The 12,244-nt window shown below is 36.1% G+C and overlaps 1 protein-coding gene across 1 annotated transcript in view; it reads right to left on the bottom strand.

Annotated features, from left to right (window-relative positions):
• LOC138702789 (uncharacterized) overlaps window positions 1–12,244 on the bottom strand; it is a 110,059-nt gene that overhangs the window by 20,965 nt on the left and 76,850 nt on the right. The window contains exon 9 of the mRNA XM_069830087.1: window positions 4,480–4,565. Coding sequence (XP_069686188.1) covers window positions 4,480–4,565 — 86 coding nt within the window. The remainder of the gene's footprint in view (window positions 1–4,479; window positions 4,566–12,244) is intronic.

The following is a 12,244-nucleotide window of genomic DNA, read 5'->3' as shown; positions in this document are numbered from 1 at the left end:
TCACTTACTTGATCACTTATTCTCTCAGACGTCAAATGATTCAGTTATATAGGCTATTCACTGTATTACGTACTAACCTGTTTGATCTCTCAGTCTCTCACTCGTGTATTTCCTCCCGTGATTCACGCACTCATTAATTCACTCGTCTTTCTCTTAATCTCTGACCTATTCGCTTCCTCATCCACTTCTTCTTTCAGACGCCCAGTGATTCAGTCACTTATTCATACCATCATTTGCTTTCCTACTGTTCTCTTTGTCTCTCGCTCACCTACTCATTTACACATTCACCAGTTCATTTACTCGTCTTTCCATCTATCGCTGACTTATTTACTTACTCGCTTACTTATTCTCTTAGGCGTTCACTGATTCAGTCACTCATACACCCAGGTCAATTATTTATCAGCTTGTTCTCTTAGTCTCTCACACACCCATCCATTTACACATTCATCAGTTCATTTACTCGTCTTTCCATCTATCGCTGACTTATTCACTTACTCGCTTACTTATTCTCTTAGGCGTTCACTGATTCAGTCACTCATACACCCCGTCAATTACTTACCTGCTTGTTCTCTTAATCTCTCACGCACCCATCCATTTACACATTCACCAGTTCATTTACTCGTCTTTCCATCTATCGCTGACTTATTCACTTACTCGCTTACTTATTCTCTTAGGCGTTCACTGATTCAGTCACTCATTCACCCAGTCAATTACTTACCTGCTTGTTCTCTTAGTGTCTCACACACCCATCCATTTACACATTCACCAGTTCATTTACTCGTCTTTCCATCTATCGCTGACTTATTCACTTACTCGCTTACTTATTCTCTTAGGCGTTCACTGATTCAGTCACTCATTCACCCAGTCAATTACTTACCTGCTTGTTCTCTTAGTGTCTCACACACCCATCCATTTACACATCCACCAGTTCATTTACTCATCTTTCCATCTATCGCTGACTTATTCACTTACTCGCTTACTTATTCTCTTAGGCGTTTACTGATTCAGTCACTCATTCACCCAGTCAATTACTTACCTGCTTGTTCTCTTAGTGTCTCACACACCCATCCATTCACACATTCACCAGTTCATTTACTCGTCTTTCCATCTATCGCTGACTTATTCACTTACTCGCTTACTTATTCTCTTAGGCGTTCACTGATTCAGCCACTCATTCACCCAGTCAATTACTTACCTGCTTGTTCTCTTAGTTTCTCACACACCCATCCATTTACACATTCACCAGTTCATTTACTCATCTTTCCATCTATCGCTGACTTATTCACTTACTCGCTTACTTATTCTCTTAGGTGTTCACTGATTCAGTCACTCATTCACCCAGTCAATTACTTACCTGCTTGTTCTCTTAGTGTCTCACACACCCATCCATTTACACATTCACCAGTTCATTTACTCGTCTTTCCATCTATCGCTGACTTATTCACTTACTCGCTTACTTATTCTCTTAGGCGTTCACTGATTCAGTCACTCATTCACCCAGTCAATTACTTACCTGCTTGTTCTCTTAGTGTCTCACACACCCATCCATTTACACATTCACCAGTTTATTTACTCGTCTTTCCATCTATCGCTGACTTATTCACTTACTCGCTTATTCTCTTAGGCGTTCACTGATTCAGTCACTCATTCACCCAGTCAATTACTTACCTGCTTGTTCTCTTAGTTTCTCACACATCCATCCATTTACACATTCACCAGTTCATTTACTCATCTTTCCATCTATCGCTGACTTATTCACTTACTTGCTTACTTATTCTCTTAGGCGTTCTCTGATTCAGTCACTCATTCACCCAGTCAATTACTTGCCTGCTTGTTCTCTTAATATCTCACGGACCCATTCATTTACATATTCACCAGTTCATTTACTCATCTTTCCATCTATCGCTGACTTATTCACTTACTCGCTTACTTATTCTCTTAGGCCTTCACTGATTCAGTCACTCATTCACCCAGTCAATTACTTGCCTGCTTATTCTCTTAATGTCTCACGAACCCATTCATTTACATATTCACCAGTTCATTTACTCGTGTTTCTCTCTATCGTTGACTTATTCACTTACTCTCTCACTTATTCTCATAGGCATTCGCTGACTGAATCACTCATTGATCCGATTTTTTACTAATCTGTTTGCTCTATCTAGACCGCTCTCTCGCTCATTCACTCAGTCACTAATTCACTTATTCACCTTTCTCTTGATTTCCTGCTCATTCACTTACTCGCCCAATTATTCTCTTCGTTCATTCACTCATCCATCCGATCTCTTACTCGCCTATCTGTCCTAAGTCGCTCACCCATCCGAAATAAAAAAAAACTGTTGCAAATAACTATAATAATGGAATATGATTTACAGTATGTCTCTTTGACTACAATGAAGTGATCATTTATCAATTGATCTGAAATTTAAAAATACATTACACAGGCACCTGATGCTTTTCAGGACCCGGATGGAAATACCATTTAACTGTTTGTTATATAAAAAAATAATATAGTGAAAACAATTGCAAATAATTATTATAAAATTAGGTGATATATGTCTTTATGACTACAATGAAGTGATAATTTATAAACACAAGATTTATTATAAAAAATATGCAGGGGTCTTTGAAGACCGCAAGTGCTCATCATCTACGTTCTCCAACATGCCTAGCAAAGAATAAGGGTTAGTCTAATAAATAGTGTGTTGATATTATGGAAGATATTGTGATTCATGATAATGATTTGTGTCCTTAATGACTACAATTGAGTGATATTATACAACCACAATATTTCTAGTAAAAATTTAGGTATCCTTAAAGACCCCAAGTGTATAACTTCAACGTATTGCAAGTTCTTCAACGTACCCAGCAGAGGATTAATTTCGGCACAAATTAATGGCTACAGTTGAAAGCGTCATTAAGAAAACTACTACCGTTTATACTGTTATTTAACGACTCTCTATCAACTACAAATTACCCAGCATTTGTCGGATTGGTGATAGCAAAAATGAATTTGGCGAGAAAGACGGTGAATTCGCCTTATACATGTGGTTTGAACCCAGGCCCGAGCGCTACCTCGGAACACGAGTCCCACCCATTACCCTTACACTACTACACTGTGACCTGCTACTCGTTATTAACTCATTTGTTCACTGGTCATTTAGGCCCTATTTGTTATTTACTCAGTCACCCACTTAATTAAGTGATTTTTCATTCACCCTCTTCACACTAACATGGCTATGCAGTTTATGAGTTAATGCTGACGTCATTCACTCTTAATATATTCATTCTCCTGAGACATTTGCTTAAAGTGAATGCATAGAATTTCCTATGAATTTATATTCTGATAATTAGGGGACGGATGTTAATAACCTAAAAACAGATGAAAAATTACCAATAAAATACCCTAAAAGTTTAGAAAAGGACTTTAAAAGTTAATAAATTAAAGATAGGGAACTGTATGTGGGCAGATAATGAACACAAAAGAGTGCATTGTTTTCTAAAATAAATAAAAAAATACCCTTCTGGATCTTTTTTTTTTTTTTTTTTTTTTTTTTTTTTTTTTTGTATTAAGAAATAATTCTCAATTAATACAAATTCACGGTGGACAAGGTAGTACACTGCAACACAGAATAAGATATGGTTTTTAAACTAAAGTAAAATTAACATTTATTCATAGCAATAAATACGTTACTACAGTCTATACAAAACTAGAAAGGTATTGACAGTTCAGCGCTTTCTAAGTGTCACCATGGCAACCGCTCAAACTGGCCAATCAGAGATCATAACAACAGGTCAACGTTGCCGACTGTTTCGCAGCGAGCACGTGCTTTGTTCGGAAGTGTTGATTATTATTATTATTATTATTATTATTATTATTATTATTATTATTATTATTATATCATCATCATCATTATTAGTCTGGTCAAGGACTATATTATTATTATTATTATTATTATTATTATTATTATTATCATCATCATCATCATCATCATTATTAGTCTGGTCAAGACTACCATATGATACAAATTTATGAGATAACGATTTCGCGTCAGCTGCTTAGTTCCGACACTGCAGACAGGCGGCGCAAAGAGCCGCACTGCACTACCGCACAACTTCACAACGCCGCTCCCGTTTCGCGTGTGCGAGAGAGAACTGTCAATACCCTTCTAGTTTTGTATGGACTGTAGTCAGCGATGTATGCAATTGAAGGGGAAAGGAACTGGCCAACCTATCCCGTTATGTCCTGACTGAGTTTCCTCGTGAGTGATGTCTTATTGATCTCACTTATGAGGTTCAAACCTGTCTTCGGACAGTTGACTGAACAACATCAACATCCGCCTCCTACTTATAATAGATATCTATCGTCATGTAGTTTTTCTTAGCTTGCATTCGATTAATAATAACCTAAATACTCATAACTTCATAAGGAGAAAATAGGCCTATGTAAGCAGAAAAAAGAGCAGTGCGACAGTTTCTTACCCGCGAAGACAAAGCATACCAGCAAAGAAAGCAACATACAGCAGGAGTTCTTCATTGTGATCCGCTTGATGTTATGATTAGCGAATCTTATTTAACTCTTTTTAAAGCTTGTTATGACGCCTCTGTGCAGAAGCCGCTGCATATTTCGCACTTGATCAAACAAATTCGCCAATACTCTCAAGGTCTGAATAAACGTATTTCACGTCAAAAAATTCTAAATTATTTCATTAGCCTGTATTTTGCTGAGAATTGGTAAATATGAGTTATTCGAAATTAGTTGACCTTGTTTAAATTTATGTATAATTATGTCATCAATATAACTGTAATGGATGCCACGTGCTTCCTTGTACATTAATAAGAGTGTATGATATATAGACCTATATATTTTCGTCTTCTCTCTAAATAACTTCTTTTACAACTTGAATAAATAACCCAATACTTAAACAAAGAGGCAATATGCATTTAATGGACTAGTTCTTTCAATAAAGTGGTTAGACGGTCATGATTAGAGCCCGGATTTCATGAAAATGCATGTTTTCATACAGCTGGTTACACTTATTGAACATTGCAAATATTCATTTTATGACATCGATTCCAAATAACCGTACTTTTTCCGTGCATTTGTGCATGCTTTGTCCTTTTTTAAGAACAAATCCATGAATATTTTGAAGGTTTTATATTTAATAGCGTATATTGGGAAAGAGATAAAATCCGAATAGTAGCCAACGAGATAAATTCCTGCGAAGAACAGCTGGCTATGCTAGATTAGACCGCAGGAGGAACGAAGATGTTCTTCAAGAGCTTGAAATATCTTCTATTTTGGATTACATCTATAGTTACGGAACTAACTGGCAGCAACATGTTCACGCATGGAAAGGACTCGCATTCCCCGTCACATTTCTACCTACTGTCCAAGAGGAAAGGGAACACTAGGAAGACCTTTAAACAGATAGCTTGAGACCTTAACGGGCCATTAGGCCCAATACTTGTTAGGACGATGATGATGCTATTGCATATTATATCACTTTTTTCTGGCTTTAGTGTATACAAAACATGTGGGAAAGCTCTGGGGAATTGATAGAGGATCTGAAAACAAGCAAATAAGTTCATATAAACATATGGTTAATTTCGCTTAGTTTTTTAGATAGTCATTTATTTATTTATTTATTTATTTATTTATTTATTTAATGCAGGGATAATTGACATTTAATGTTATTAACCTTAGGCCTACAATGGCCAAAAGGAAAAGAAACAGAGAATATGTGGCCGGGAGGAAAAAGGTCTTAAGTCAATTTTTTTTTAAATGAGAATTTTATGTATTCTGAAAGCTGAAACAATTTTCTACAATCTGGTAAAACGGTTAAAGTCAAATAAGATTCCTGACTGGATTTATAGAGCGTTACCAAATGTCTAAGTACTTTTTGAGTCGAGCACACACAGAATAAAGGACTTAAGAATATTTATTTTAATACTTTATTCCGTTTTATATTATAAAAATCTCCTTTTTACAAAAAATTGACTTGAGACTTTTTTCCTCCCGGCCACAAATAAAGGCAATTACAAGAGAACAACTTAAAAGTAAATAGTTTAGAAATTCATCATTTTTTCTCTGGCCACCCAGTATCTGTCCACAAGACTGCTAGCTGAGAGTGATGAGCAATTTTTGATGTGATCACCGTCCATGACGTCCAAGGTATTACAGAGGATACAATATGGATTTGGTAACATACCTAGGCGATGAAGGTGGCTGCCTAGACAGTCATTCCCTGTTGCAGCACGGAATAAAGCAACAGCTGTTTTCATTGTTTATGATGTACATAATATCTATGATGATAAACAAACCACATGTAATTTTCTTCTATATTCAAGTCGTTGTTGGTTTGTTTCGTATTCAAAGCCACCTGATGACAGTTGTCATAACAAAATCAACACAAGGCATATGTTAGAACTTTGATTGATAATTGTGAAAATTTGTTATTTTGAGTGTAACAATAATTACATTACAACTAGTAATCAAAATGGAGTACTCTAATTAGGAAATGGCAGAAATGCATCACATGTATGGAGGAGCTAATTGCAATGTAAATGAAGTAAGACGTTTGTATGCTGAACAATTTCCTAATAGACGTTTATTCAACAACTAGACGTTCCAAATAATATATGCTGTCTTGTGGAAACAGGTACTTAAAAAAAAAGTTTCAGATGGTAAAAGACCAAGGAACACCAGAACACCTAACTTAGAGGAACGAGTCCTCAATCATATTGAGGGTAATAGCTGGAGCAGCACCAGAGACATAGCAGCAATCGAGAATGTGAGAATTTTGCTCTTGCTGCTAGACCAATTTTAAATCAGCGATTCCATAATAAATGGATAGGTCGTGAGGGACCGACATCCTGGCCTGCTTGTTCCCCTGACCTCAATCCACTCAATTTCTACTTAAGATGTAATTTAAAGGCCATTGTGTATTCCAGACCTATTCATGACGTAGAAATTCTTCTCCAGCGACTTGAAGGATATCAGCAGATACGGCAGACGCCTGGAATATGGGAGAGAGTAAAGCAGTCGATGATGTGAGACTCAGAAGCCTGTATTAGAGCTCATGGTGGCCATTTTGAACACTTTCTGTAGAAGTTAGAAATTTCTGTATATGAAAAAAGTATTGTAAGTTGTAAATTCAACTTTATCATCACAGATATTATGTACACCACAAACAATGACTATAACTAAAAAAAGTAAGCGAAATTGGCCGTATGTTTATATGAACTTTATTGCTTGTTTTCAGGTCCTCTATCAATTCTCCAGACCTTTGCTTCGTACAATCTGGTATTTCCACGTTATTAATTTGTCTGTTGATAAAAAAAAGAAAAACTGTTATGGTTTCGTGGCATTGTACCTGGCAACTACAGTAGCCTCTTTGGACTTGACACTAAACGCTATTCCTTTGTTACACTGGAATTTCCAACTTACAACTCTCGCTCGTCACAAGCCTGAGGCTAAAATGCTGAAAGGAAGGAAGACAGAAGCAGCATACTGCAAACTGCAATTTATTATACATTTGTCTCGAACTGTGAAGTGTTGTTATGGCTCCTGTTGAAACTGTAAGAAGAGATCTTGTGTCTAAATGGTGAGAGGTCGCACTTTCGATTCCCAATGGGGTCATGGTCATGCGAAAATGCAAAATACTAACAATTTTACCTTATTTTGTCCCAAATTTCTTCGCTTAATATTGCATCTGTCACTTCTTGTGCCGTAGGAAGATCATTTTCTTTGTTCAAGAACGCGTTGTCAGATAAAAGTATGAGCCTAATGGACGTTTCTGGAACGTCAGGTTTCTATTCGATAGCACTATTTGGTACCATTTATAAAATTATTTATTTATTTACTTATTTATTCCTTTATTTTATTTAATTCGTTTATTTATTTATTTAGTTACGTATTCTCTCTCTGAAGGACAGCCAGCAGGCAAGCACCGCAGCTTTAGGCTTATTGTGCAACCTTCTTATGTTGGAATGATTGCTGAAGTCAGTTTAGGATCGCTCTTCAAGCGCATGATTCATTGCATGGTGCTATTGTATCGATTCAGCCATAGCATCCAGTTCTGCGTGGAGACCGTTTCTCCGCCTGCGTATGATATTATTCTACAGCCTCCTTAGATCGATGGCATCTGTTCGCAATTCATGTGCCTGAATATGCTGCATGCTTCACCAGAAGGCCATGCCACTGTCGATTTCACGACTCACCAAGGCGCCATCTATCCGAGGGAGCAACACTATCCGATCTAACCACAGTCCGCTTATTGAAGTCCCTGCGGCTTTTCTGGATATGTGCAGCTCCCGCAGACAGATGCCATCTATAAGCGAATACTGGAATCACGTCCTCGTGGTCGACCTGTAAACTATTGAGATGATTAATGGAATGATACTAATGAAGGCGAAATGAGTCCGAGGTCCAACGCCAAAAATTAGCCAGGAATTCTGCTCCTAGTGGTAGGGAAGACCTCGGCTCTTACCTACTTCCTTACTTATTTACTTACAGTAGGTTACTAGGCTACTAGTTTTGCTTGCTTATTTACTTATAGTAGGTTACTAGGCTACTTGTTTACTTAGTATTCATTCATTCATTCATTCTGGTGGAGTTAAGGCCATCAAGTCTTCTTTTCCACATCACCAGAAATGCAATACAACTACAAGAGTACAATGAAAAGATAATGTAAAACTTTCTTTGTTGCAAAGAGGTGAAGAAAGCATGCCGAGTGTAAGGTATCTACATCTTGTTGTCTCTTTATTTACAGTCCCTGAGATTATAATAGGATCGTCGTCAAGGAGGAAAATACTATCTTGGATATTTGAACTTCGAATTGAACTTATGATTTCTTCAGAGAACACAGTGGAACGATTTTTTTCCCCATTAATTAATAGTGTAGTTTAGGGACATCTCGACACGCTAAGGAATAAAATTTAATTTTGGGACCAATTTATGCAAATTTTATTCTATTTTTTTTTTCATCTAATATGTATGGATATTTTTTCCGTACATGTCAAATATCTGGTACATATGTGACCATTTTATATATCTGTATTTAAAAAATACAAATCGATGCCGAAGTGTCGACTTGTGCCATAATGGGGGAAATTTCGACATAGTATGACAAATACACTTTAAACCCCAATATTTACAATACAAATTTTGCTCCTGAAATATACCTAAATATTGTATAATAATCTTACTGACGTTGATAACATGTGAATTTTTCATCGGTGTCATTTTCCACTCATTAAACAATTTTTGGCATTCTCCAACACACAAAACAAAATTCGGTAGCATTGTCATTGTAGTAATATACTATACGCGACACAATAGTTTTCTTGGAATTGTCCAAATTGTTGATGAAGTAGCTCTCTCCCCATACACGCCGAGCATGGGATGGCTTCCATCTGTGGGAAAGCCTAACTTCTTTTTGCTGCTTAGTCTTCTTCAGCTGATTCCTATAATTTTCAGACGTTATTACGTCTGAGTCTTGCAGTTCTCGTTTTTGTCACCAATGAAGTGTTAGCAGCGGAACTGGTGACAGTTCTTCAAAGGAAGTATCAATAGGCGAAGAATTAGGCAAACCTAAATGTCCTTGCGTAGATGATGTCTGTTATGTTCTTGGGGAAGTGGTAATGTCTTCTTCAACGCGAATTTCATGTCAATTATTGGCTATAACCAGATCGTAATCAAACATATTATCCTGCAGTACATCAGGATGCTAATTTCTCTCACGTTATTAATAATTGTTAATTCATATAGCCTTTAGAATCAAGGCGAAGGATGTACCGAACTATTGATTTTTAATGTTTTATGAAGAGTTGTGACTTTTTCCTTTTGTCCGATGAAAATTACAATATATCTAAGATTAATTAAGCTTTGTTGAATGGAACATAAGTAGTTTCATACATGCAAGCAACACATAGAGAGAAAAACAGATAGACGGACAAAGTGACACTAAAAAGCTCTATGAAGGGTTGCGAATTCACCAAAGACAAAAGAAAAAAGCAACAAACGTTGATAGACAGTCCCTCATGTCATCTAAGAAGGACCACAAGCGAAATCGACACATGTCGAGTTCTCCACGAGATACACCTTCATTCAAAAGACGACAGCAGCAAACCCGAAATAAATATGGAGGATAATCACTTTAACGTCTTTACCAATCTGTAAAATGTGCATACAATAATTTGTGCATCTATTAATATCACGCATGTCCAATCAAAGTACAATAAACTAAAGATGGTACCTTATATTTCACGACCAAAAAGAAAAGTGTAACTCACATTTTTGTGTTTATTGCCTTCCGTGAACGTAAAACATAAATTGGAGGCACGGGATTCACGTACACGAGATTACATAGTCAACGCCGGATCTCGTGTAGTTCGAACTGTTTTCACTAGGAACACTGCTCGCAACGGCTAGTTTTCTTAAAGGTGTCAAGATCTCCCAGAAGGACCCTATTTCTATAACTACCACTGAATCGGGCTTTCCAGACATCGTAAGGAGAGAAAAGAGAAATCTTCCAGGAAATACTTGATAAACCAAGGTCACATACTCCACCAACTTTCCGGAATTCCCAAAAGCAAGTGAAATCTCTAAATTTCCCTTTAGTTTCATTGAACTTTAGCGTCATTGAATTTCAGGAGCCAAACAGACTAAATGGCTTTTATTCCACCTTTGCTAATTTTTTCGAATCAAGTGAAAGTCTTTTCTGTGTTTTAAACGCGTTTCAACAATCATTTTGTTGTATTTTAATATCCTCTTTTTGCAACGTCATGGGCTTTTCATCTTACAGAGTATTATTAACTTACAGAACGTGTAACCTTTACCAGAAAATATAGAAAAAATACTTCTGTTGTATTGTAACCAGTGTTGAGTCCAATCAATGAAAGATTTTTTTCTTCTCCCCAGCTTAAACAATGAGTTATTTAGTTCTTGCATTCAGGTAAGAGTCTGATGTTGCTTACAACTATTTAATTATGCACATTTATTGTACTTCATTGGATAGAATAATAAATATAGACAAAACTATTAACCTGTGAAAGCTTATTTTGTAAAAAAAATATTATGTAAATCTGCTCCATTTAACATTCATTTGTTGCCAAAATAATTTTCATACTTCAGCTAAATTTTCTTCTTATTTTGCCGGTCTCTAATTAATACATTTCATATGAATATTATCGGATCAATTGATTTATAGGTATTGAATGTGACTAAAATCATTTCCAATAGTTTAAGAGAAATATTGAATGAAGTAATATTTGTAGCGAATACAACATACGAAGAGATACATCATTGAATTTATCCAAAATTCATTACATTCATCTACTGAACTAGCAGGAGACATAAATGCTCTAAAATATCCCAATTTTGAGAACATGAAATATGCATTTGTGTGTGCAATATTCAGAAAACGAAACTTAAATCTAATTTCCGTCTATAGTAGCCTATATGAGTTTATTTATTAGTCTATATCTTTTAAATGATGGTGCAAGGAAGTAGAACAAAGACATAAATATGGGCTCATTTTGATAGTTCCATATTTCAACGTGGGCTAGTAATTACCGAAAACTTTTGTCTGGAGCGTTCTTTAAAGGGTCAAAGTCTATGCCCAAGGGCCTCCAACCGTTACTTCCTTCCAAGAGATTTCATCGTCTTAAGCCGAATTTAACCCTCATACTCTGTTATCCAGTGGTTAGTATTCTAACCTTTTTTAAATAGATTTCCGTTTTTAGTTTCTTGAACTGTTATTCAAAATACGTATAGAAATGAAATCATTTTTATAATGCTGAAATAAGGTACTTAGGCCTACTCCTTTTATGACTATCGCCACGGGGCTGAAGTTTTTTTAGTCTCATGTCTAGGAGTGAAAGAGATTTTATTTATCCGTAAAAGAATTTTCTTTCACAGCTTTCTACTCATATCCTATCTAAAGAAGATTCATTTCAAGTTCCTGTCGTCATTGCCTCCTGTTATTGAAATAAATATTAACAATTATTTCCGTAAAATTCTGTAAACTGTGTATATTTTTCTTAAGATGAGATAAACTCGCAGTTCCTGCATTCTCGTAGAGTCAGTATGGGAGAAGCAGACAATGTAAAATATGTCATGTAAGCGTCTATTTGTCTTATATAGGCCTATCTGTTTTGAAAGAGATTATTCTTTACTCTGGAAGAGTGTGACTTATTGAATGTGACCTTGTTGACGTATTTTATTTGTGAAAAATAACAGATA

This window comes from Periplaneta americana, chromosome 7 (genome assembly GCF_040183065.1).
Source record: "Periplaneta americana isolate PAMFEO1 chromosome 7, P.americana_PAMFEO1_priV1, whole genome shotgun sequence".
In the NCBI taxonomy this organism is placed as follows: Eukaryota; Metazoa; Arthropoda; class Insecta; order Blattodea; family Blattidae; genus Periplaneta; species Periplaneta americana.
This window is presented reverse-complemented; position numbering and strand designations above follow the sequence as displayed.